General features: G+C 44.0%; 1 protein-coding gene across 1 annotated transcript in view; it reads left to right on the top strand.

Moving 5' to 3' along the window:
- Positions 1-909: 909 nt before the first annotated feature.
- sh3bp1 (SH3-domain binding protein 1) overlaps positions 910-24,771 on the top strand; it is a 33,027-nt gene continuing 9,165 nt past the window's right edge. Inside the window, exons 1-15 of the mRNA XM_056297274.1 lie at positions 910-1,296; positions 3,429-3,471; positions 5,420-5,524; positions 5,731-5,807; positions 6,130-6,241; positions 6,359-6,435; positions 6,545-6,632; positions 7,365-7,433; positions 9,521-9,611; positions 9,701-9,837; positions 12,896-13,007; positions 14,570-14,651; positions 14,767-14,847; positions 23,890-24,003; positions 24,638-24,735. Of these exons, the coding sequence (XP_056153249.1) occupies positions 1,247-1,296; positions 3,429-3,471; positions 5,420-5,524; positions 5,731-5,807; positions 6,130-6,241; positions 6,359-6,435; positions 6,545-6,632; positions 7,365-7,433; positions 9,521-9,611; positions 9,701-9,837; positions 12,896-13,007; positions 14,570-14,651; positions 14,767-14,847; positions 23,890-24,003; positions 24,638-24,735 (1,336 nt within the window). The 5' untranslated portion in view covers positions 910-1,246. The remainder of the gene's footprint in view (positions 1,297-3,428; positions 3,472-5,419; positions 5,525-5,730; positions 5,808-6,129; positions 6,242-6,358; positions 6,436-6,544; positions 6,633-7,364; positions 7,434-9,520; positions 9,612-9,700; positions 9,838-12,895; positions 13,008-14,569; positions 14,652-14,766; positions 14,848-23,889; positions 24,004-24,637; positions 24,736-24,771) is intronic.

Here is a 24,771-nt window from a genome sequence, read left to right as displayed (position 1 = left end):
TGGGAGGAAACCAGAGCCCCCGGAGGAAACCCACGCAGACACGGGGAGAACATGCAAACTCCACACAGAGGACGACCCAGGACGACCCCCAAGGTTGGACTACCCCGGGGATCAAACCCAGGACCTTCTTGCTGTGAGGCAACTGTGCTAACCACTGCGCCACTGTGCTGCCCATATATATATATATATATATATATATATATATATATAAATAATCCAGTGAGTCAGGTAACTTCTTTGAGACAGTACAAGCCTGTTTCATGCCATAAGCAATCATCAGCTGCCCAATGATTGCTTATGGCATGAAACAGACTTCTACTGTCTCATAAAGAATTTACTTGACTCACTGGATTATTTTGCTCCTTATTTGTTGAGCACTTTCCCTACCGTTGAGTGTTTCTTTAAACAAAGTTTTATATATTGTATATACAAACCCCAATTCCAATGAAGTTGGGATGTTGTGTAAAACGTGAATAAAAACAGAATACAATGATTTGCAAATCCTTTTCGACCTATATTCAATTGAATACACGACAAAGACAAGATATGTAATGTTCAAACTGATAAAATGTATTGTTTTTTGCAAATATTCACTCATTTTGAATTTGATGCCTGCAACATGTTCCAAAGAAGCTGAGACAGAGGCAACAAAAGACTGGGAAAGTCTAGGGATGCTCAAAAAACACCTGTCTGGAACATTCCACAGGTGAACAGGTTTGAACTGCAGCAGATCGTCTTGACCATGTCTACATGCCTAAATGCACTGAGTTGCTGCCAGTGGCCAGTAAACATGAGTCTGATTCTGATACTTCATTTAAAAAAACAGTTGTCAGTGAGAAGAAAAAGTGTGGTTGAGTTTCACATCCATATCTATCAGCAGACCTGCTGGGTGGAGCAGTGTGCAGCAGGGCAGTGATGCAGGCCGACACCTTCAACTCACTGCCGGGATGACTAAAACCAGATATAGACGTTGGTCGTGTCACTGCTGTAGAAGCCGTCCCTATTCTAAACGACGGTGTGTGTTGTGTTGTTCTAACGACCATGTGAATAGCAGACCCGACTCTTGAACTGATCTACTTCCTCAAGGAAGGAGGAAGGAGAAGCGCAACCAAAACGGGCCAAGCACACAAGACGAGTAGCAGCCAGGAGCGTTAGTCTCATACCCTGGGGGGAGGAGAAGGAGGAGGAAGGGGGCATCTGACGGTGTCTTTACCCTTCTGTCTGAGAGGGTCCGACAACTGTGAGCATGCTGAAACAGTCTCTGAACATCCTGAAGAGCCTCGGCTCTGCAGGGAGGTAAATATTTCCTACTCCTGTTTCGGACTTCTTCTTTTTTTGGTCTGTTCTACCTGAATATGCTGTTGTTATTTGCTTGTTGGTGTATTTTCGAGCCGAATTACGGGTGCGTTTACGCAGCTGCCCCTCCTGCGGCCCACATACTATAGGAGTGGTTGCAATGCATTGCGGTACATAACAACACGCACCAAACACTACGTAACAGACTTTAAAACAAAATCAGGCAAAATATGCTGTGAAAATAAAGCGAGGGAATTTGTCAGGATTTGGGGGGTAGTTTGTTGCACTATTTGGCCAATGAGGTTGGAGCGTTCATTTAGGTTTTGAGGGTTAACTCACCATGGTGGTCAGATTCGGGGGGAAATGGTTTTGCTTGTTGAAGCTCTCGCTTGTAAGCAAGCAGATGCACCAGAGCAATGGTAACGCACACACGGACGCACACAGTAGCTGGCTGAGTGGTTAAACGTGTATCGTCTGACAACTTTCACTCGGTACTTTCCACCTTTTTCTGATGTGCATGTATATGTGTCTGTGACTGGAGGGCATGCGTGTTTTTTTTTTGGTCTCTGTCAGTCACCATAAGTGTGCATGTGCACAAGTTCCTCTGCTTCTGCCTTTGCTTGCACGCATGTCTATATCGTTGACTGTGTTTTTTGTGGCAATTACAAAAACGTCCCTTTGTAGAAGGGAAGTAACACACTAGTTCAAATGTTAACTCTTGAATCCACAATGAGCCCTGCTCGGTGCATGCGTGCCTGTGTGTGTGTGTGTGTGTGTGTGTGTGTGTGTGTGTGTGTGTGTGTGTGTGTGTGTGTGTGTGTGTGTGTGTGTGTGTGTGTGTGTGTGTGTGTGTTCTTGCAGGGTTTTCACTGAGGTTTGCAGGCCTCGCTCTCACTGTCTCTGACTCATTGCTGTTTAATTATAAAGCTGCACCACACGCATCTGCACCAGGACAGCAAAAGCTGCTGCCGCTGCTGCAGCGCAATTGTCATTAACTTCGAGTCAGACCAGCAAACAGCCTACGCAGACGTAGAAAAGCAAGAAACACAAATAGTCACACGCACACAAAAACACACAACACCCACCCACATATTTGCCCTCTTGCACACATTTGTTCTGTTTAAAAAAAAAAAAGAAAGCATGAAAACCCTCCATGACATTTCTCACGTTCTGTTACAATGTTACAACCCGTGTCCTGATGTAATGACAAAAATATCTCATAAGAACGAGAAGGAAAAACTGGCCGGTCACCCACAACAGGAGAAGTTGAAATGAGAATCGGTAAAAAAAGGGGGAAGTAAGTGAAGGTTTAAAGACGTTTGAGTTTCTGGTGTCAGGCTGAAGAATAGAAACTACACCTTGCAGATTGCTGTATGACCTCACGAACTGGACAATGTTTCTTTTGACTTGACATGCCGAGAGACAGCTTGACATGACGAAAAGCCTGTTGCGTATCTTCCACACATCCTTCCCTTCGTTTTAAACTGATGTTTGGAGAGAGAGAGAGAGAGAGAGAATCACTGGATTAATTAATCAAACTTTATTTTTATTGGTTCTCATACAGTCTTATACATACTATAATGGATTTTTATCCTTATTCAGCAGGAAAACACTGCTATTAGTGTCAGAGCCTTTAAATATTCACAAGTGCAATGGTGTATAGTACAAAAACAACATCCATCCATTATCCAAACGGCTTATCCTGCTCTCAGGGTCGTGGGGATGCTGGAGCCTATCCCAGCAGTCATCGGGCGGCAGGCAGGGGGACACCCTGGACAGGCTGCCAGTCCATCACAGGGCCGACATACATGCGCACATTCACACCTAAGGACAATTTAGTACGGCCGATTTTTCTGACCTACATGTCTTTGGACTGTGGGAGGAAACCAGAGCACCCGGAGGAAACCCACGCAGACACGGGGAGAACATGCAAACGCCACACAGAGGATGACCCATTGATTTTGTTTTTCTTCCTGTTTGAGTTACTCACACGTCAGTCAGTATGAGTAATACAATTTCAACACAGCAGGCCTCGTAATAGTAAATTGTGTTTGTCATTGCTAGCATTGATGATAAACTTTTGTTTGCTTGGATGTATGCTAACCACGGTGATGTAAATGAAATATCTGCAGGTCACAGGATGCCACCGACCTGCTGCATGAAGACCTGGTGATGGTGAGAGATTAAATCTTACCGGACATTCATATCGACTCCAAACAAACACCAGGAAGCTTGACATAGCTGAACCAGTTTTACACTATAGTGTGTGTGTGTGTGTGTGTGTGTGTGTGTGTGTGTGTGTGCGTGTGTGTGTATTCATTGACATTCCTTAATCTATATTGTAAATCTATGAGGTGCCGTACAAGCCATAATATGTTCTGACCCTCTCATACACATACATTCTCCTTCCACATTTTCAGACTCATTCAAGGAGAATGTATGAGTGTGAGAGTGAAAATATATGTCTGTGAAAGGAGGAGGTATGTATATGAGGGCCAAAATATGGCCCCTCATATAATCATTCACCATCATGGTTTACATAATTAACTACATTTTGGAATCAATGGCTCACCTGAGACAAATAGAGCCGAGTTTACGGTTCAATTTGACACCAGCAAGTACATTTTTTTAAAACATGCGAAAAAATTTGTTCTTGGCATTTAAAACACTGAATCACCTTTATTACAAGTGGATATATCATTAAAAACCTGCCAATGTCTCAGCCACAAAGCTGGTCTTCATCAGGACATTATGAATAAAGGTAAAGAGTCGCTTAGCCTATGTATACAAAGGCTAAGTGAGAGTCCAATTAGTGACTTCATATTAAAAAAAAATTGTTTTTTAAAGGAAATAACTAAAATAAAGTAGAATGTGAGTGCCTGGATCACATTGTTAGGTCTTTTTCACTTATTTTGTTGATTCCCACAGTTCAGAAAGCACCTGCTGCACTATTCTACAAGTTATCCCAAAAAAGCCTCCTCCTTCTGTACTGTTTTTCAAGCAAAATCTTGTGTCTGGACAGTGACTCCAATTCATTTACACTGTTGTGTATTGTTCATTTTGCACCGAGTTTATTTAACTTGAGCATCATGCATTATTGTTAAATGTTGATATACACTGATATTCTGCATGAATATGTATGAGGGCAGTGTGACATTGAGGTGTGCGGTTGGAATGACGGATGGGTTCAAGGTGGAGGTGGGATTACATCAAGGATCGGCTCTGAGCCCTTTCTTGTTTGCAATGGTGATGGACAAGTTTATGGACGAGATCAGGCAGGCTTCTCCGTGGACTATGATGTTTGCGGGTGACATTGTGATCTGTAGCGAGAGATGGGTGCAGGTTGAGGGGAGCCTGGAGAGGTGGAGGTATGCACTGAAGAGAAGAGGAATGAAAGTCAGTAGGAGCAAGACGGAATATGTATGAATGAGAGGGAGGACAGTGGAATGGTGAGGATGCAAGGAGTAGAGGTGACGAAGACGTATGAGTTTAAATACTTGGGGTCAACTGTCCAAAGTAACGGGGAGTGCAGAAGAGAGGTGAAGAAGAGAGTGCAGACAGGGTGGAGTGGGTGGAGAAGAGTGGCAGGAGTGATTTGTGACAGAAGGGTACCAGCAAGAGTTAAAGGGAAGGCTTACAAGATGGTTGTGAGACCAGCTATGTTGTATGATTTGGAGACAGTGGCACTGACGAAAAGACAGGAGGTGGAGCTGGAGGTGGCAGAGTTGAAGATGATAAGAGTTGATAAGAGCCAAAGAGGAGATTTATTGATGTGGTGAGAGAGGACATGCAAGTGGCTGGTGTGACAGAGGAAGATACAGAGGACAGGAAGAGATGGAAACGGATGATCCGCTGTGGTGACTCCATAACAGGAGCAGCCGAAAGTCATAGTAGTAGTAGTAGTAGTAGATTCTGCAAAAACAAAATGCCGATATGACTGGTATTGAGTTTATACCAGTGGGAAAAAGGGCCACCACAACAAAACCTGCCCACAACGGTCAATTTCAGAGGTTCATGTGTACATGTACCTGCTGTCATGTAGACCAACCAGAGGTAAAAACAGAAGGATTCATCTTCACTACTTCTGTTCTGGCTTGGAATCTGTCTGTCTGTGTGTTTTCAGGTGGAGCAGCGGGTGGAGCCAGCTAAAAAGGCGGCGCAGATGCTTCATAAGAAACTGCAGGCTTGTCTGCAGAGCCAGCCGGGGCTGGAGGCTGACAAACGCATGGTACCGACCCACACGTACCTCCATGTTAACCTCCATGTTAACTGTCAGAACCAAATCGCTGACCTGTAGCTCCACAGCTGTGAGAACTTGGTTGGTTATTGACTGAAGTCTCTTCTCTGTTTGTCTGTCTGCCCATCTGTCTCTCCCCCTCTGTCTATCTGTCTATTTGTCTGTCTGTCTCTGCTTCACTCATTCTTTCTTTGCAGAAGAAACTCCCACTAATGCTGCTGTCCATCTGTATGGCAGAGAGCTTCAAAGACTTTGATGCAGAGTCTTCTATCAGGTTATCTATCTATCTATCTATCTATCTATCTATCTATCTATCTATCTATCTATCTATCTATCTATCTATCTGTGGATCTATCTATCTATCTATCTATCTGTGGATCTATCTATCTATCTATCTATCTATCTGTGGATCTATCTATCCATCATCATCTATGTGCCTGTCTATCTATCTATCTATCTATATGTATCTGTCTGTCTTTCTGTCTGTCTGTCTATCTATCTATCTATCTATCTATCTATCTATCTATCTATCTATCTATCTATCTATCTATCTATCTATCTATCTATCTATCTTTCTATTTCTCTCTCTGTGGCAGGAAGGTGTTGGAGATGTGCTGTTTCATGGAGAAGATGCTGGCCACCATGTTGGCTGACTTTGAGGTGAAGGTTGAGAAAGAAGTTCTGGAGCCGCTCAGTAAACTCAGTGAGGTAGAATCCCATCTGATTCCACTGACCTCCATGACAACAACATACAAACAACCTACGGTCTAAAACAGATAGTGAACTGTCCGTCCTCAACCCTCTCCTCCATCATCTCCATTTCAGGATGACCTACAAGAGATTCTTCGCAACAAGAAACAGTTTGCCAAACTCACCACAGACTGGCACAATGCACGCAACAAGTATGGCGTCAGCCCATTACAGCCATATGTCACACTGTTTATTCAGACACACAATATTTATTCGTTTGTTTGTTTGTGTGTGTGTGTGTGTGTGTGTGGGTGTGGTCAGGTGTCAGTCCAGTACAGGCCCCCAGGCGAAGCAGGATGGGCTAAGAGACGAGGTGGAGGAGGCTTGGAGGAGGTTGGAGAACATCAGGGTAACACCAGATCTCCATCACTCATTGTGTTCTACTGCTGTTCATTTCAGTTTAATTCTATCCAAATCAGTCCAGTTCAGTCTAGTTCAATTCATTTCAGATCTGTCCTGTCCTGTCCACTCTTGTTTAGTTCAGTTCAGTTTAATTTGGTTTAGTTCAGTTCAGTTCACTCTAGTCTAGTCCATTCCAACTCAGTTCAGCTCAGTTCAGTCCTGTCTAGTTTAGATCAGTTATGTTAAGTTCACTTTGATTCAGTTCAGTTCCTTTCGCCAGTTCGAATCCCCGTGTTGCCTCCGGCTTGGTTGGGTGTCCCTACAGACAAAATTTGCTGTGTCTGCGGGTGGGAAGCCGGATGTAGGGATTGTGTCCTGGTTGGTGCACTAGCGCTTCCTGTGGTCGGTCGGGGCACCTGTTCGGGGGGGGGGGACTGGGGGGAATAGCGTGATCTTCCCATGCCCTACGTCCCCCTGGCGAAATTCCTCACTGTCAAGTGAAAAGCAGCTGGTGACTCCACATGTATTGGAGGAGGCATGTGGTAGTCTGCAGCCCTCCCCTGATCGGCAGAGGAGGTGGAGCAGCGACTGGGACGGGTTGGAGGAGTGGGGTAATTGGCCGGTAAAATTGGGGAGAAAAAGGTTAAAAAAGAAAAAAATTACACGCGATAAATCAAGAAAAGCAGTTAATGTCTTGATGTTCATCTGGAATGAACTCCCTTTAATTCTGCCCCTTTAGGACGAGTACTCTGCTGACCTGTATCACTTTGCCACAAAGGAAGACGACTACGCAAACTACTTCATCCGGGTGAGTTTAGATCCGGGTGGTTTAACAGTTTAACATATTTCACCAAGACTTGCGTGTACTGAAAAGTGCTGCAAAACATCGTCTTCAAAATCTGGGTGTTATTCATATACAAACAGATACTATATATTGATGTTTAGTGTTTCATTTTCTTTAGCCTCTTTGATATTGTGAGAATTGATTCTCAAACTTGTTTTGTTTTCTGCCTTATGAAAAAACATCGGGAAGAATTAGAAACAGAATCAGGCTTCCCTTTATTTTTTATTTTTATCTGCTTAATTTTTCTTCCCTCTGCCCCTTTAGGTCACTGGGTTACTGTAGTTGTACTATGTCCCTGACCTTTGACCTCCTTACTGCTAATAATGATGGAACTCAATTAAACGGACTATTATTTTATTCTTACACTTCTTATACATTGCTGTGATTTAGAACCTCAGCTGTTTAAAGCTAGAATCCCTAATTTCAATGGAAACCAAAGGGTCGCCTTGCAACCAAAATACAAAATGGAGGACTGGAAGCTGCTGTCACTCCCAAATTTATAGATAGGTCTCTTATTACAAGAACTAACACTAAACATCCAAATCTAAGTTTCTAATTGTTTTCTGATGCTGTTAAAGGTTTGTTCACATCACTAATGGTTGTAAAGACTGGAGTAAGACAGACCCATATTTTCAATGGCCATCGGATGAGAAAGACACAAAATGCTAATTTTCAGTCAATCTCTTCAATTGTGTATCTAAAATATACCTCAATTTTACATGGTCAAATAAATCACGGATTTGGCCTTTAAATGTACACTACCGTTCAAAAGTTTGGGATCACCCAAACAATTGCGTGTTTTCCATGAAAAGTCATACTTATTCACCACCATATGTTGTGAAATGAATAGAAAATAGAGTCAAGACATTGACAAGGTTAGAAATAATGATTTGTATTTGAAATAAGATTTTTTTTACATCAAACTTTGCTTTCGTCAAAGAATCCTCCATTTGCAGCAATTACAGCATTGCAGACCTTTGGCATTCTAGCTGTTAATTTGTTGAGGTAATCTGGAGAAATTGCACCCCACGCTTCCAGAAGCAGCTCCCACAAGTTGGATTGGTTGGATGGGCACTTCTTTGAGCAGATTGAGTTTCTGGAGCATCACATTTGTGGGGTCAATTAAACGCTCAAAATGGCCAGAAAAAGAGAACTTTCATCTGAAACTCGACAGTCTATTCTTGTTCTTAGAAATGAAGGCTATTCCATGCGAGAAATTGCTAAGAAATTGAAGATTTCCTACACCGGTGTGTACTACTCCCTTCAGAGGACAGCACAAACAGGCTCTAACAGGTACTATTTAATGAAGATGCCAGTTGGGGACCTGTGAGGTGTCTGTTTCTCAAACTAGAGACTCTAATGTACTTATCTTCTTGCTCAGTTGTGCAACGCGGCCTCCCACTTCTTTTTCTACTCTGGTTAGAGCCTGTTTGTGCTGTCCTCTGAAGGGAGTAGTACACACCGGTGTAGGAAATCTTCAATTTCTTAGCAATTTCTCGCATGGAATAGCCTTCATTTCTAAGAACAAGAATAGACTGTCGAGTTTCAGATGAAAGTTCTCTTTTTCTGGCCATTTTGAGCGTTTAATTGACCCCACAAATGTGATGCTCCAGAAACTCAATCTGCTCAAAGAAATGCCCATCCAACCAATCCAACTTGTGGGAGCTGCTTCTGGAAGCGTGGGGTGCAATTTCTCCAGATTACCTCAACAAATTAACAGCTAGAATGCCAAAGGTCTGCAATGCTGTAATTGCTGCAAATGGAGGATTCTTTGACGAAAGCAAAGTTTGATGTAAAAAAAATCTTATTTCAAATACAAATCATTATTTCTAACCTTGTCAATGTCTTGACTCTATTTTCTATTCATTTCACAACATATGGTGGTGAATAAGTGTGACTTTTCATGGAAAACACAAAATTGTTTGGGTGATCCCAAACTTTTGAACGGTAGTGTAAATGTAAGTTTAAATGAGTAACTTAGCAATGATTATTTTTCAGCCTTGTGTGGAAAAAAGCAAATGAAATTCATTTTGTTTCTCTCTTCTTTTAAGCTGTTGGAGCTCCAAGCAGAATATCACAAACAGTCACACGAATTCCTGGATCGAAACATCACCGAGCTAAAGGAGAACCACACTAGTAAAGGTGAACATTACAGGGGTGGCTTTAATTATCTGTCAGTCTTTTCCCCTTATGAAATCCTTCGTATATAGCTTGGCTGTGTGTTCCCGCAGATCCTGGGTGGAGTCTGTCGAAGGGGAAGGTGTACGGAGAGCCGCTGCTCACTCACCTGTCTGCAAGCCAGAGAGAGATCGCTGCTCCTATCCAGGAGTGTGTTCACATGCTGCTGAAAACCGGCATGAGAGAGGAGGTGAAAACCAAATATTCTACTCTTATTTCTCCGCTGAACATTATGCCTTCCCCAGCTGACACCACATTTTTCAAAGGTGCACGACTGTCCCTGTCAGGCCATACGGTTAGCTCCTGACGTGTCATGGTCACTGGAGCCATTGTCAACAGCTTCGGGGAGTCGGGAGTATTATGTGTCAATCATTCTTCTTCTTTACAGAGCGTCATCATCATGGCATCCACGAAACAATTAGCAAGCCTTCTCTAACTTTTTGGATGAATGGACACCAAAAAGAAAAGAAAACACGAGCCTGGCCCAACCAACTACATGTACCATGTAGTTCGCCCATATACAGTAGGAAGTTAGCCATGTATGGCTAGCTCAGCATGTGAAAAACAAAGAGCACTGTAGTGGAAGTGTGATATACCAAAATTAACAACTAGTGGTCATTGAGATTAGATTCAGAACTCAGTGATAAGTCTGTTCCCAGAGGAAGACAATGTTTAGATCTAGAACATGTATACTGATCAGCCAAAACATTAAAACCACCAGCCTAATATTGTGTAGGTCCCCCTCATGCCACCAAAAAACAGCTCTGACCCGTCGAGGCATGGACTCCACAAGACCTCTGAAGGTGTCCTCTGGTATCTGGCACCAAGACGTTAGCAGCAGATTCTTAAAGCCCTGTAAGTTGTGAGGTGGAGCCTCCATGGATCGGACTTATTTTTCCAGCACATCCCACTCGATCGGATTGAGATCTGGGAAATTTGGAGGTCAAGGCAACACCTTGAACCCTTTGTCATGTTCCTCAAACCATTCCTGAACAATTTTTGCAGTGTGGCAGGGAGCATTATCCTGCTGAAAGAGGCCACTGTTATCAGGAAATACTGTTGCCATGAAGGGTGTACCTGGTCAGCAACAATGTTTAGGTAGGTGGCACTTGTCAAAGTAACATCCACGTGAATGCCAGGACCCAAGGTTTCCCAGCAGAACATTGCCCAGAGCACTACACTGCCTCCGCTGGCTCGCCTTCTTCCATAGTGCATCCTGGTGCCATCTCGTCCCCATGTAAACGACGCCCATGCACCCAGCCGTCCATGATGTAAAAGAAAATGTGACTCATCAGACCAGGCTACCTTCTTCCCTTGCTCCATGGCCCAGTTCTTTTTTCTTTTCTTTTTTTCGTTTTTGGGGATGTTTTTCCCTCTTTTTCTCTCCAATTGTACCTGTCCGATTACCCCACTCTTCCGAGGCGTCCCGGTCACTGCTGCACCCCCTCTGCCAATCCGGGGAGAGCTACAGACTACCCATGGTCCAGTTCTGATACTCACGTGCCCACTGTAGGCGCTTTCAGCGGTGGACAGGGGTCATCATGAGCACTCTGATCAGTCTGCGGCTATGCAGCCCCATACACAGCAAGATGTGATGCACTGTGTGTTCTGACACCTGTCTATCATAGCCAGCATTAACTTTTTCAGCAATTTGAGCTGCAGTAGCTCTTCTGTGGGATCGGACCAAACAGGCTAGCCTTCACTCCCCATACGCATCAATGAGCCTTGGGTGCCCATGACTCTTGTACCGGTTCACCAGATGTCTTTCCTTGGACCATTTTTGGTGGGTACTGACCACTGCATACCAGGACCACACCACAAGACCTGCCGTTTTGGAGACGCTCTGACCCAGTCCTCTAGCCATCTCAATTTGACCCTTGTCAAAGCCCCTCAGGTCCTTATGCTTGCCCATTTTTCCTGCTTCCAACACATCAACTTTAAGAACTGACTGTTCACTTGCTGCCTAATATATCCCACCCCTTTACAGGTGCCATTGTAATGAGATAATCCATGTTATTCACCTTACCTGTCAGTGGTTTTAATGTTTTTGCTGATCAGTGTATAATGATAACAATAAGATTATCCTAAGTGCACTCTGTTTGCACCGGTTGTATTGGGTCTGGTCAAACGTCACCGAACCTGTCTGAAGCTAAGACAACATTCTAGTCCTGCTGTCGGGCCATCATGAGATTTCTTCCAACATGTCACTACACAACATGAAACAAAATTTGTCATTCTTGATGCTCTCACATCTGTCGGGATAGGCCGATATCAGGCTAAAATCATGTAGTCTGGAGAGGCAAGCTATGTTTAGACCCTGATACTGTCACGCTGAGACTCGTGGACCAAAATGCAAGACTCAGACATGGAAATATGGTAAATAAAAAAAAGAGGATTTATTGAGGCAGGCCAGACAGGCGGTGGAGAGGGAATGGTGGAGGGAAAACCAGACGTGCCAGACCAGCAGACGAGGAAGCGTGTGGGGCCGGATGAAGACAAGCCCTGGGATGCACCAGCAAGCCAGTGAAGCTGGATGATAAGCAAGCCAGCGAGTAGGCGGGGCGGGCAGGCAGATGGGCAAGTCGGCAGGTGAGGCAGGCGTGAAGATAAACACAGAAGCAGAGGCAACGATCTGGCGATGAGGGGGTGAAGAGCCGGGGTTGATATACTCCTGGGGTTGATGAGCTTGATGGAAGACAGGTGCAGATGTGTGGGAGGGAAGACAGGGAAGGAGCACCACACCCACACCAAACAGGGAGACATAGAGGAAAAACTGGATGGCATGGCAGTGGCTGTGACAGATGAGAGTAACCCAAGTCTGATGTTTTCTTATGCAGCACAGATCGGATTTATATTATGACCAGGGAAAGAGCACACAGAATCGAATATTTCCAGATCTGATTTTCACCATGTTCACTTGTTGGAATAAATCGAATAGGAATCTGATATCTGCCAATGTGAACTCTCATGTATCCACACAGATCAACCACACACTCTCTTTGTCATCCGCTCTCTCTCTTCATCACTCTGTCCTAATCCTTAACTCTCACCCATTCTTTCCTCACTTTTTGAAAAGACATTTTTGGGCAGTATTTTCTTTATTAGACAGGTTAGTGCAGAGCAACAGGAGATAGACGGAGAGAGAGAGGTGATGACATACATCACAGCTCTCAGGCTGGATATGAAACAAGGTGTCGACCCTCCCTCCATTCATTCATTGACCGCTCTCTCCATCTTTCTGCCATCAGGGTTTGTTTCGTCTGACGGCGGCAGCCTCTGTGGTGAAGAGGCTAAAGACTAGTCTGGACCGAGGAGAAGTCAACCACAGCGAGTTCGATACAGAGCCTCACGCTGTAGCTGGTGAGCAGGAGAGTCTTACTTACTGTATAATTATGTCGCATTATGTTCATGAACTATGTAATTATGCTGTCTAATTATGTTCATTCACTAATTTATTCTTTACTGGTGTGTTTTCATCTGGAGTTTTTCTCCAAACCTCTTGCTAATTGAAGACCATTTTGTAGTTTGATGGAGGTCATAATGACTTTTGGTTAAAACTTCGAGCGATGGGCATCTGGGTAGCGTAGCGGTCTATTCCTTTGCCTACCAACATGGGGATCGCCGGTTCAAATCCCCGTATTACCTCCGGCTTGGTTGGGCGTCCCTACAAACACAGTTGGCCGTGTCTGCGGGTGGGAAGCTGGATGTGGGTATGTGTCCTGGTCGTTGCACTAGCGCCTCCTCTGGTCGGTCAGGGCGTCTGTTCGGGGAGGGGGGGGGACTGGGGAGAATAGCGTGATCCTCCCACGCGCTACGTCCCCGTGGCGAAACTCCTCACTGTCAGGTGAAAAGAAGTGGCTGGCGACTCCACATGTATCGGAGGCGACATGTGGTAGTCTGCAGCCCTCCCCGGATCGGCAGAGAGGGTGGAGCAGCCATTGGCGTAAATATAGGTGGTGCAGCCGGTGCAGTGGCATCAGGGCCCGTCGCTAGGGGGGGCCCGTCAATATTTCTGCATGCATTGTCCTAGTCCAATGTTACGTGTCTTTTTTGAACATGTGATGATAGCTTGTTTAGCGCGCGCAATATCATTTACCTATCTAGCCTACCTAAGTAACGTTAGAAAAATAAAATCAAGCAAGCAAGCACGAGTTACACACATAAAAGTGGATGTAAAAAGAGGAATTAGAGCAAGGAAAAAAAGGAAAGCTGCAATGTGTGCTGCGTGCGTGCCAAACCATGCAATCTACCAGGTTTTGAGTCTGATGTGTGCTCCCCTGTTACTGTCGAATGACAAGGCTATTAGCTATATTACAGCCTAGTTGCTTTGTTGACTTGTTTCATTGCCTTGTCGACTGGTTTGATTTAGAGACCGTCTGTTTAGGTTCTCGAACTCTGTCCGTGGTGCGTCCACTCTCCGTGGTTCTGAAGTGTAGCCAATCTTTGACGTACTGACCTTTACAATAACTAATCTGTGTAAACTTTGGCTGTTACTTTGATATTTCTATTTTCTTTGTTATATTTTATGCTGTGAAGCACTTTGTGATTGTATATCTGTGAAAGGTGCTATACAAATAAATTACTAAAATTACTTACTAAACCCACCTATGGTGGTGGTGGTGTGTGTGAGCAAGTGAGAGAGAGACCGGGGGGGGGGGGGGAGTCTACGAGGGTTGCTTGCACCAGGGCCCATAATAAATATGTTACGCCAGTGGGAGCAGCGACCAGGACAGCTCTGAAGAGTGGGGTAATTGGCCAAGTACAATTGGGGAGGTAACATGGGGATTCCAATGGGTGATCCCCATGTTAGTAGGCAATGGAATAGACTGCTATGCAACCCAGACAGAGGAGGGTGTTTTACATCTACAAACAACAACAGGCCTGATGTAATGATAGATTTCCTTCATTTTGTGTTGTGACAGGATCTCTGAAGTGCTACCTGAGAGAACTCCCCGAACCTCTGATGACCTTTGAACTCTATGGCGATTGGGTTGAAGCGGCAGGGTGAGCATAAACTCTGCGGTTAACACGGCACATTTTCACTGCCTTTTTATGTCAGTTCCATCATCGTTATTTTTTTTTTGTCATTCTAAGTATTTCATTATTTTGTGCCTTATAGAGCGAAAGACCCATCAGATAAACTGGAAAAGTTCAAAGGGCTGCTGAAGAAACTTCCTCCAGAGAACTACAACAATCTCAGGTGTGTTCTGAATCGCCTTTTAGCCAGGGGGCGTCGATAAGACAAAGGCAGGGTGCCCTGAGAACAGCGTATGGGACATTGCGAGCATCTCTAAAATAGTTGTTTGATGTGCGACTCTGTTTTTAAATGTGCGTTTATGTTTTCTGTAATTTTTATTTATTTATTTATTTATTTATTTATTTGTGAGTTTTCCCTTTTTCTCCCAATTTTAGTGGCCAATCGCTCCCTATTCTAGTTCAAACTCCCACCCTTGTACTGCTTGCGTTCATTACATTACAGTCATTTAGCCGACGCTTTTATCCAAAGCGACTTACAATAATTGCATTTAACGTAGAAAATCAGGAGAACTACTAGTCATCAGAGGTCATAAGTGCATCTAAACAAGCATCTAAAAGCAAAACCAGTGCTAAAGTAAAAGTGCAAGAAAGTTTTTTTTTTATGAGTGAATACAATAAGTGCTAAGAACAAGTAACAGGGTAGTAGTTCTTAAAGAGGTGAGTTTTCAACCTGCACTGAAAGATGGGCAGTGACTCCGCTGTCCTGACATCAGTGGGGAGTTCATTCCAACACTGTGGGGCCAGGACAGAAAAGAGCCGTGACCGGGTCAATCGGCACCAAGGGCCGGGGCAACCAGGCATCCCAAGGCAGCAGAGCGAAGTGGTCGGGCGGGGGTGTAGGGCTTGACCATGGCCTGGAGATAGATAGGAAGGAACTTTTCCTTTCACTGCCCTGTAGGCTAGCACCAGAGTCTTAAACTGGATGCGAGCAGCTACTGGGAGCCAGTGTAGGGACATGAGAAGGGGAGTTGTGTGGGAGAACTTAGGGCGGTTGAACACCAGACGAGCTGCAGCTTTCTGAACAAGCTCCAGAGGTCTGATGGCCGACGCCGGGGCACCAGCAAGGAGGGAGTTGCCGTAGTCCAGCCAGCAGATGACCAGAGCCTGGATAGGCACCTGTGCCATCTCGTCAGTGAGGAATGGGCGAATCCTCCTGATGTTATAGAGGAGAAATCTGCAGGAGCGAGCAACCGATGCAACGTTTTCAGCAAACGACAGTTGGTCATCCAGGATCACACCCAGATTCCTCACAGTCCGATTTGGCCTCACCACGGTGTTGTCAATGGTGATGGCCAGTTCTCGGTTCAGGCAACCTTTCCCCGGGAGGAACATCAGCTCTGTCTTGTTCAGATTGAGCTTCAGGTGGTGTATCGCCATCCACTCCGAGATGTCAGTCAAGCACGCAGCAATGCGTGTCTCTACTTGTGTGTCAGAGGGAGGAAAGGACAAGATCGGCAGGGTGTCATCGGCATAACAATGGTAAGAGAAGTCATGCGAGCGAATAACAGAACCCAGGGATGTCGTGTACAGGGAGAAAAGGAGAGGGCCCAGAACCGGACCCTGTGGAATGCCTGTAGTCAGTCTGCGAGGCTCTGACACAGATCCCCTCCATGTCACCTGGTAGGAGCAACCCGTCAGGTAGGTTGCAAACATTGAGATTGCAGAGCCTGTGACACCTACCCCCTCGAGGATAGAGAGGAGGATCTGGTGGTTCACTGTGTCGAACACAGCTGACAGGTCCAGGGGTATCAGGACAGAGGAGAGAGAGTTTGCTCTCGCAGAGTGCAGCAATTCTGTCACTGCAAGGAGGGCCGTCTCTGTCGAGTGACCCACCCTGAACCCAGACTGGTTGGGGTCCAGGAGGTTGTTCTGGTGGAGGTACAAAGAAAGTTGATTAAAAACAGCATGTTCAAAAGTTTTGGATAGAAAGGGTAGAAGGGAAACTGGTCTGTAGTTTTTGACGTTAGAGGGGTTAAGTGATGGTTTCTTGAGAAGTGGGTGACTCTAGCAGTCTTGAAGGGAGATGGAAAGCATCCTGCCTGGAGGGAGGTGTTGATGAGGTGGGTTAGATAGGGAAGGAGTTCAGGTGCTATATACTGAAGAAGAGGAGAGGGGACCAAGTCAAGGGAGCATGTGGTGGGGTGACTGGATGTGATGAGGTTTAGAACCTTGTCAAGGGAGAGGGGAGTGAGGTGGGACGTGGAGAGGTGAGGTAGGGTGCGATAGTGCAAGCAGCACTAACCGAGTGGTGAGAAAAGGAGGATCTGATGTCGTTTACCTTCTTGTCAAAGAAGTTAGCGAAGTCATCAGGGAGAAGGGAGGAAGTAGGAGGAGGAGGTTGAACAAGTGTAGAGAAGGTTTCAAAGAGTTTCTTAAGATTAGAGGCAGAGGATAGGATTTTAGAGCAATAGAAGGCAGCCTTAGCAGCAGAAAGGGAGGAGGAGAAAGTGGAAAGAAGAGACTAGGAGTTGAGAAGGTCCTCTGGGAGTTTGCCTTTTCTCCATTTGCGCTCTGCCACTTTCAGGCTCCGTCTGTCAGTACGTACTGAGTCGGTTAGCCAAGGGGCAGGTGGAGTTGGGCGTGCAGGCCTGGAGGTTAGGGGACAGAGATTGTCCAGAGAAGAGGAGAGGGTAGAGAGAAGAAGATCAGTAGCAGTGTCAGGGGGTAGGAAAGAGAAAGATTCAGGTGTAGGGAGGATAGAGGTAACAGAGGAAGAAAGATCAGTGGCGGAGAGAGAGCGGAGGTGTCTACGGGTGGAAACCATGTGGGTAGGGGAAGGGGCTGAGGGGGGTGAAGAGAGGGAGAGAGAGTAAGACATGAAATAGTGGTCAGAGAGCTGGCGGGGAGTAACAGAGAGATTGGAAATAGGACAGTGTCTAGTAACGATAAGGTCCAGCTGGTTGCCGGCCTTGTGGGTAGGAGGGGAGGGTGAGAGGTCAAGGTCAAAGGAGGAGAGGAAAGAGAGAAGAGGATGTAGCTTGTTAGTGAGGATGTTGAAGTCACCCAGAAGGATAAGTGCAGAGTCATCAACAGGGAAGTGTGAGACAAGTGTGTCAGGCTCCTCCAGAAACTCACCAAGGGGGCCTGGTGGGCGGTACACAGCCACGATGGTGAGTTTGACTGGATAAGAGACAGTAACAGCATGAAATTCAAAAGAGGGCGGAGAAAATTGTGGAATGGAAACAAGAGTATTTCCATTTCAGGGAGATTAGCAGGCCAGTACCACCACCCCGCCTCCCAGCTCTGGGAGTGTGAGAAAAAGAGTACACATCAGACAGAGCTGCGGGTGTGGTAGTGTTTTCTGGCATGATCCAGGTCTCAGTTAGAGCAAGAAAGTTGAGGGAGAGCAAGGATGCATAGCCTGAGATAAACTCAGCTTTTGGCACCGCAGACTGGCAATTCCAGAGCCCTTCTGTCACCACTTGCTCAACGTGAGTGGAGAGAGTGGGATAGATGAGATTGGTAGGGTCACAGCACCTAGGAGTGACCCAACGTCTATGCCAGCCCCGGGAAGAGGAAAGTACAGGAATGCGAAGGAAACACATAGTCTATACTAGGTACACAAAATACAGATGACTGACCGAATCTAAAAAGAGCAGTCCGTGCATGACGAAGTCTTGGCTTGAGAAAGTCGCGCTTGCCTTTGTTCACTCTAGCCTTCGTTCAACCAAGGCTTGTTTGCCTGACGCTTGGAAGCTGACCAAGTAGCGGCAGTGATTTAAAGAACACTGATTGCTAATTGGCTGCCATGAGTGCAGGCCACACCGTGGCCACTCAACACTCAATTGGCCAAAGAGGTACACTGAAAATAGGCTTGTTGCCCAGAAACTGGTCACTTATGTAAAACTCTATCAAACCTCACACAATACTATTAAAACTGCAAACAGCAAGTTACCAAGGAATATATTTATAAGCTAAAAGGATAAAAAAGTCAAAACAGCTCGGCAACAAGAAATATTTAAGGACACACTAGGTGAAAAACAGCTACAGCTGGAATAAGTAAATAAGACAAGTAAGTAAATAGAATAAGGCAGCTACAGCTAGAATAAGATCCCACTAGGAACCAGTAGCATATGTATAGACAAAAGGACTAATACTCAAGCAGCTGGAATAAGACTAGTAGCAACTTGTTAAGCAAGAAAGATGATACTTACTCTATTCTAGATGAAACAGCAATTCAGAATCACTCCAGAAGTTAAGATGCACACTGGATTAAAACTGAATCAGGCCAGATTTATAAATCCCTGTGATGTTCTGGCCCCACCCTGGCCACTTAACACCCAATTGGCCAAAGAGGTACACTGAAAATAGGCCTATTGCCCAGAAACTGGTCACTTATGTAAAACTCATATCAAACCTCACATAATAGTTGTAAAACTGCAAACAGCAAGTTACCAAGAAATATATTTATAAGCTAAAAGGATAACTAAGTCAAAACAGCTAGGCAACAAGAAATATTTAAGGGCACACTAGGTGAAAAAACAGCAACAGCTAGATTAATTAAATAAGACAAGTAAGTAAATAGAATAAGACAGCTACAGCTAGAATAAGATCCCACTAGGAACCAGCAGCAGATGTATAGAGAAAAGGACTAATACTCAAGCAGCTGGAATAAGACTAATAGCAACTTGTTAAGCAAGAACGATAATACTTACTCTATACTAGATGAACCAGCAATTCAGAATCACTCCAGAAGTTAAAATGCACACTGGATTGAAACTGAATGAGGCCAGATTTATAAATCTCTGTGATGTTCTGGCCACACCCTGGCCACTTAACACCCAATTGGCCAAAGAGGTACACTGAAAATAGGCCTATTGCCCAGAACTGGTCACTTATGTAAAACTCAATCAAACCTCACACAATACTATTAAAACTGCAAACAGCAAGCTACCGAGGAATATACGTATTTATAAGCTGAAAGGATAACTAAGTCAAAACAGCTAGGCAACAAGTAATATTTAAGGACACACTAGGTGAAAAACAGCTACAGCTAGAATAAGTAAATAAGACAAGTAAGTAAGTAGAATAAGACAGCTACAGCTAGAATAAGATCCCACTAGGAACCAGCAGCAGATGTAGAGAGAACAGGACTAATACTCAAGCAGCTGGAATAAGACTAGTAGCAACTTGTTAAGCAAGAAAGATGATACTTTATAACTAGATGAACCAGCAATTCAGAATCACTCCAGAAGTTAAAATGCACACTGTTCACCAACTGCATCTCTCCAGTCAGCAGTCTCAAAGGAGATGCCTCGCCACTTTCGTGACAAGGCGAATCCAGGCCGAACCACTGCTTTTTCCGACACACCCAGAGACGCATTCATGTGACGAACACAAGCCGACTCCGCCCCCCTCCTGAAGACAGCACTGCCAATTATTGCTGCTTCATCGAATCTGGCCATCTGACGAGACCGAGGCGCGAACCCCAGTCCCCAGTGGGCAACTGCATCGACACAAAACCAATGTTTAGACCGCCACACCACCGCGGAGTGTTTTCTGTAATTTCAACGATAACGATAAACTGCCACCATCGAACCCGGGTTGCAAAGAGAAGAAGACAGTAAGGTCCCGTTTATAAGCTCTTATAACCCACTTGTTAATGTTAGCAGATGGCTTAAAAATATCAATTACTGCTAAAGTTGTTTTTTTTTTTTTAGTAATAGCAAGGAAAACACAAGAAAATGTAAAAAATGAGAATTTATTAGAATTACTAAATTATAATTTAGTGTTTACATTTCCAAACCTGAAAGTTTAGACACAGAGTCCTAAATGTTTCAGATTAGGACAAATCTGTTGGTCTGGACAGTCTGGTCTGGTAAATGTTATTAGGAAGTGGTTAAGTTTATATTAAAAGAGGAAGAAGACACTACAAGTATTAATAAGACAGTTATTAATATTTTTAAACCATCTGCTAATGTAACAACTGGGTTATAAGAGCTTATATCTGCCCTAATATTCATTAATCACTATTTACAGCTAAATGAAAACCTTTCGCAAGTGGATAAAAGTAGTAATAGAATCAGATGGTCACCACTCTCTCTCTCTGTCTCTCTCGAGCAGAAGTGAGTGGAACTGCGAGAGAGTGAACTTGATCATTTTTATTGTTTTAAACATCATTTTGGTATCTTCAAATCATGTCAAATAATCCCTGTTGGTTTTTCTGACCATTGTCTTGTTCAGTGCTCTTTTTTCATTCACAATGTTAAGGTACAGAGTGCATATTGGCATTTTAATACAGGTCTTTTGCAAGATAGCTCTTTCAGAGAGGCTTTTGAATTTCTATGGGCTTTACACAGAAAATGCAAAACCACTTTTTCTTCAGTACAGCAATGGTGGGATATAGGAAAGAGCAAAATAAAATAATTATGTCAGCAGTATACTTGCAATGTCACTAAGCACATTACCAGATCTCTTAAAGAACTGGAGATTGAAGTAGTAGAATTACAGAGTTTAGTGGATTCTACAGGAAATCAAGGGCTTATTGAAGCCCTTAAAGCTAAAAAGGTTGCCTTAGCCAACCTGTTGGGCACTACAGCACAAGGAGCTCTGGTCCGCTCACGTTTCATGAATGTGTCTCAAATGGATGCCCCATCACAGTTTTTTTTTTTGGTTTGGAGCGAAGGAATGGTCAGAACAAGATCATTCACTCGTTACGCTCTGAAGATGGAACCACAATAATGGGAACCCCTGAGATCCGATATGTCACCTCCTACGATGAACTGTTTAAAAGTGAAATTGTGGAGGATTCAGAGTTGGCTAGTTCTTTTTATGCTGGGCTACCTCAGGTGGATACTGATACCAATGCGGTGTTGGATGCAGAACTGTCTCTGAATGAACTGTATACTGCTCTCATGAGCCTAGGAAATGGAAAAGCACCTGGCATTGATGGACTGCCCGTTGAATTTTATAAGTCCTTTTGGTCTGTGATCGGTAAAGATCTGCTGGGGGTGCTTCAGGACAGTTTGTGCAAAGGACAACTACTGCTGAGCTGTAGAAGGGCAGTTATCACTTTGCTGCCCAAAAAGGGAGATCTACAAGACCTGAGTAACTGGAGACCTGTATCTCTGCTGTGAGGGGACTATAAAATCCTCTCTAAAGTTTTAGCCTCCAGACTTAGAGAGGTGTTGAGTAAGGCCATTCATGTTGACCAGGCTTACTGTGTGCCCGGCAGATTAATAAGTGACAGCATCATCCTAATTGGGCATGTTTTGGAAATCTCTGGCTCATTGGGTATAGTACTGGTCTCATTTCCATAGACCAGGAAAAGGCTTTTGACCAGGTTGAACACAAGTACCTTTGGCAGACGCTAAATGCTTTTGGGTTCAGCCCAGGTTTCATAGCCAAGATCCAGGTACTGTACCGTGATATTGTGAGTATACTTAAAATTAATGGTGGTTTGGCTGCACCTTTTATTGTACAGAGGGGAGTACGTCAAGGATGCGCACTTTCTGGGATGCCGTACTCCCTTTCCATCGAGCCTTTTCTTCACAAACTCAGAAAAGAAAAGAGCTCTCAGGTGTTTTTTTCCCAGTTTGTACTTCAGCTGTAAAAATCTCAGCATACGCAGATGATGTTATGGTTTTGATCAGCAAACAGAGGGGTATTGATATCTGGGAGGGGACTTTAGATCTTTTTAATAATATTTCGTCTGCTAAGGTAAACTGGAAAAATAGTGACGCTGTGATGGTTGGGAAAAGGCCACTAGACAATTTAGTTCTACCAGGAGGGCTAACTTGGGAAAAAAAAGGAGGGATAAAGTACTTGGGAGTTTTTTTGGGTGAAGAATCTGTGTTAGAAAAGAACTGGGAGAATGTTTTAGACAAAATAGAAGGCCGGCTTAAAAAATGGAAGTGGCTCTTGCCAAGCATGTCTTACAGAGGGAGGACACTGTGATCAACAATCTAGTGTCTTCTTCATTATGGCACAGATTAGTTTGTGTTGATCCCCCTTCAAATTTACTTTCAAGAATTCAAGCTGTTTTAGTTGATTTTTTGGGGGGGATAAATTACATTGGATTCCCCAGGCTGTTCTTTTTCTCCCAAAGGAGGAAGGAGGACAAGGACCTGTATATTTGGTCAGTAGAGGTGCTGTGTTCCGCCTTCAGTTTATCCAGAGACTGCTTTTTGCCCCAAAAGACTTGGGGTGGAGACCACTGGCACACACAGTTTTGCAGAAGTTTGGTGGTCTGGGACTGCATGATTCACTGTTCCTCATGGATCTAAAGACTCTGAAGTTCCAAACCTTGGCACCTTTCTACCGCGGCGTTTTCACAGTGTGGAAAATAGTGGTGAAAGAGAGGACTCCCTATACTGGTTGTTGAGGGACCCTGTGGTGCATGGAGGACGTTCAGGTTCTTTTTTAGATGAGAAAAGAAGTACTTTTCTAAATTTAGAAGAGGTAAAAGGCAAATTACTGTATGGAATGATGGTTAAATGTCTAAACAAGAGTAAACTAAACAATCGTGTTGACACACCTTGGCGAAGTCATCTGGGCTTGGGAGTTTATACAAACCACCATTAACAAAGAAGGTTGCTGACTTACAGTGGAGAATTGTACATGGGTTAGTAGCAGTCAATGCTTTTCTTTCCGTTATTAGTCAAAGTGTGAGTGATAAACGTCTTTTTTGCTCTTATAAAGAAACTTTTCCACTGTTACCTGGAGTGTGTGCGCCTGGTACCACTGTTCATGTTGTTGGAGAGTTTATTCAGTGCGGTAGGGGAGGTTTTCTCCAAGCACATGTTCATTCTGGGGTTTAAGTATAAACAAACTGTAAAAGAAAAATGTCAACTAATGAATTTTATCTTGGGACAAGCAAAAATGGCTATATATGTACGCAGAAAGAGGAAGATGGATAACTCAGTAGACACTGATGTAAAGCTGCTGTTTACTAGAATGGTAAAAGCCAAGATGATGGTTGATTTCAGTTATTACAGAGAAATTAAAGATATCCAGCAATTCAGTGTTATCTGGGCTCATGGGGATGTGTTGTGCTCAGTAAAAGACAACCAACTTGTTTTCTCTGGAGAATTGATGTGATTTATTTTTATTTTTAAATATCTATTTATTTGCTTGTGTTTTGAATATGATTGTATTTTTTTTAAATAAAGGTTACTTTTTAAAAATCTCTCTCTCTCTCTCTCTGTCTCTCTGTCTCTCGCTCTCTGTCTCGCTCTCTCTGTCTCTCTCTCTCTCTCTCGCTCAGGTACCTGATCCAGTTCTTGTCGCTACTGTCGGAGAAACAGGAGGTGAACAGGATGACTCCCAGTAACATCGCCATCGTCCTCGGACCAAACCTGCTTTGGCCGAAGGCTGAAGCGTGAGTTACCCACTCCTCCTCCTCTTCTTCATTTGCAGCTGTCTAGTTATTGCAGCCACATGTTTGTTGTTTGATAGCAGACTAAGAGAATAAAGCGTTGTCTGTAACCTTAGTTACAGCTTTGTTTAACAGGCCCAGCTCTACACCACACTGATGGGGGGGGGGGGTGTCAATGAAGGGGGGGGGTCAGGGGACAGTGAGATATTTGTGAGATATATGTGAGAAAAAACAATGTACCTTTAAATGCTTTTTTGGATTGAATTTCAATGCGTTTTATTTATATAGAGGTCTGCCTCCATCTGATCAGCCTTTTTATTGTTTAACCAGTTCTGACAATTTCATTCCTCTATGTTTTTATCTTTCAATTATTTTTTTTAAAGTTTATTTTCATCTTTTAGCTTCTTTCTTGAATTTTTTTTAATCTTTTCCTTTTTTATAATTTCTTATCTTATTCCGTGTTTTTTATTTATTGTATTTTTATCTTATTTAAAGCACCTTTAATTGCCTTTGTGTATGAAATTTATTATACAAATAAACTTACCTTGCCTGTCATCGAATACCCTTGTTGAGTTTGTCTCTCTTTCCATCACTGTCACCTTTTCTACCTTTGTTTCTCTCTCTCTCTCTTTCTCAGGGAGGTGGTGATGTTGGACATGGCGTCAGCCTCTTCGGTCCAGGTTGTGCCGGTGATTGAGCCTCTCATTCAGTACAGCAGCAGTCTCTTCCCTGAAGGTGCCTGTTCGTCCACCAGAATACAGAAAGAACACA

Source organism: Lampris incognitus, chromosome 17, assembly GCF_029633865.1.
Source record: "Lampris incognitus isolate fLamInc1 chromosome 17, fLamInc1.hap2, whole genome shotgun sequence".
Lineage (NCBI taxonomy): Eukaryota > Metazoa > Chordata > Actinopteri > Lampriformes > Lampridae > Lampris > Lampris incognitus.
The sequence above is the reverse complement of the archived record's forward strand: the minus strand, read 5'-3'. Positions and strand labels throughout refer to the sequence as shown.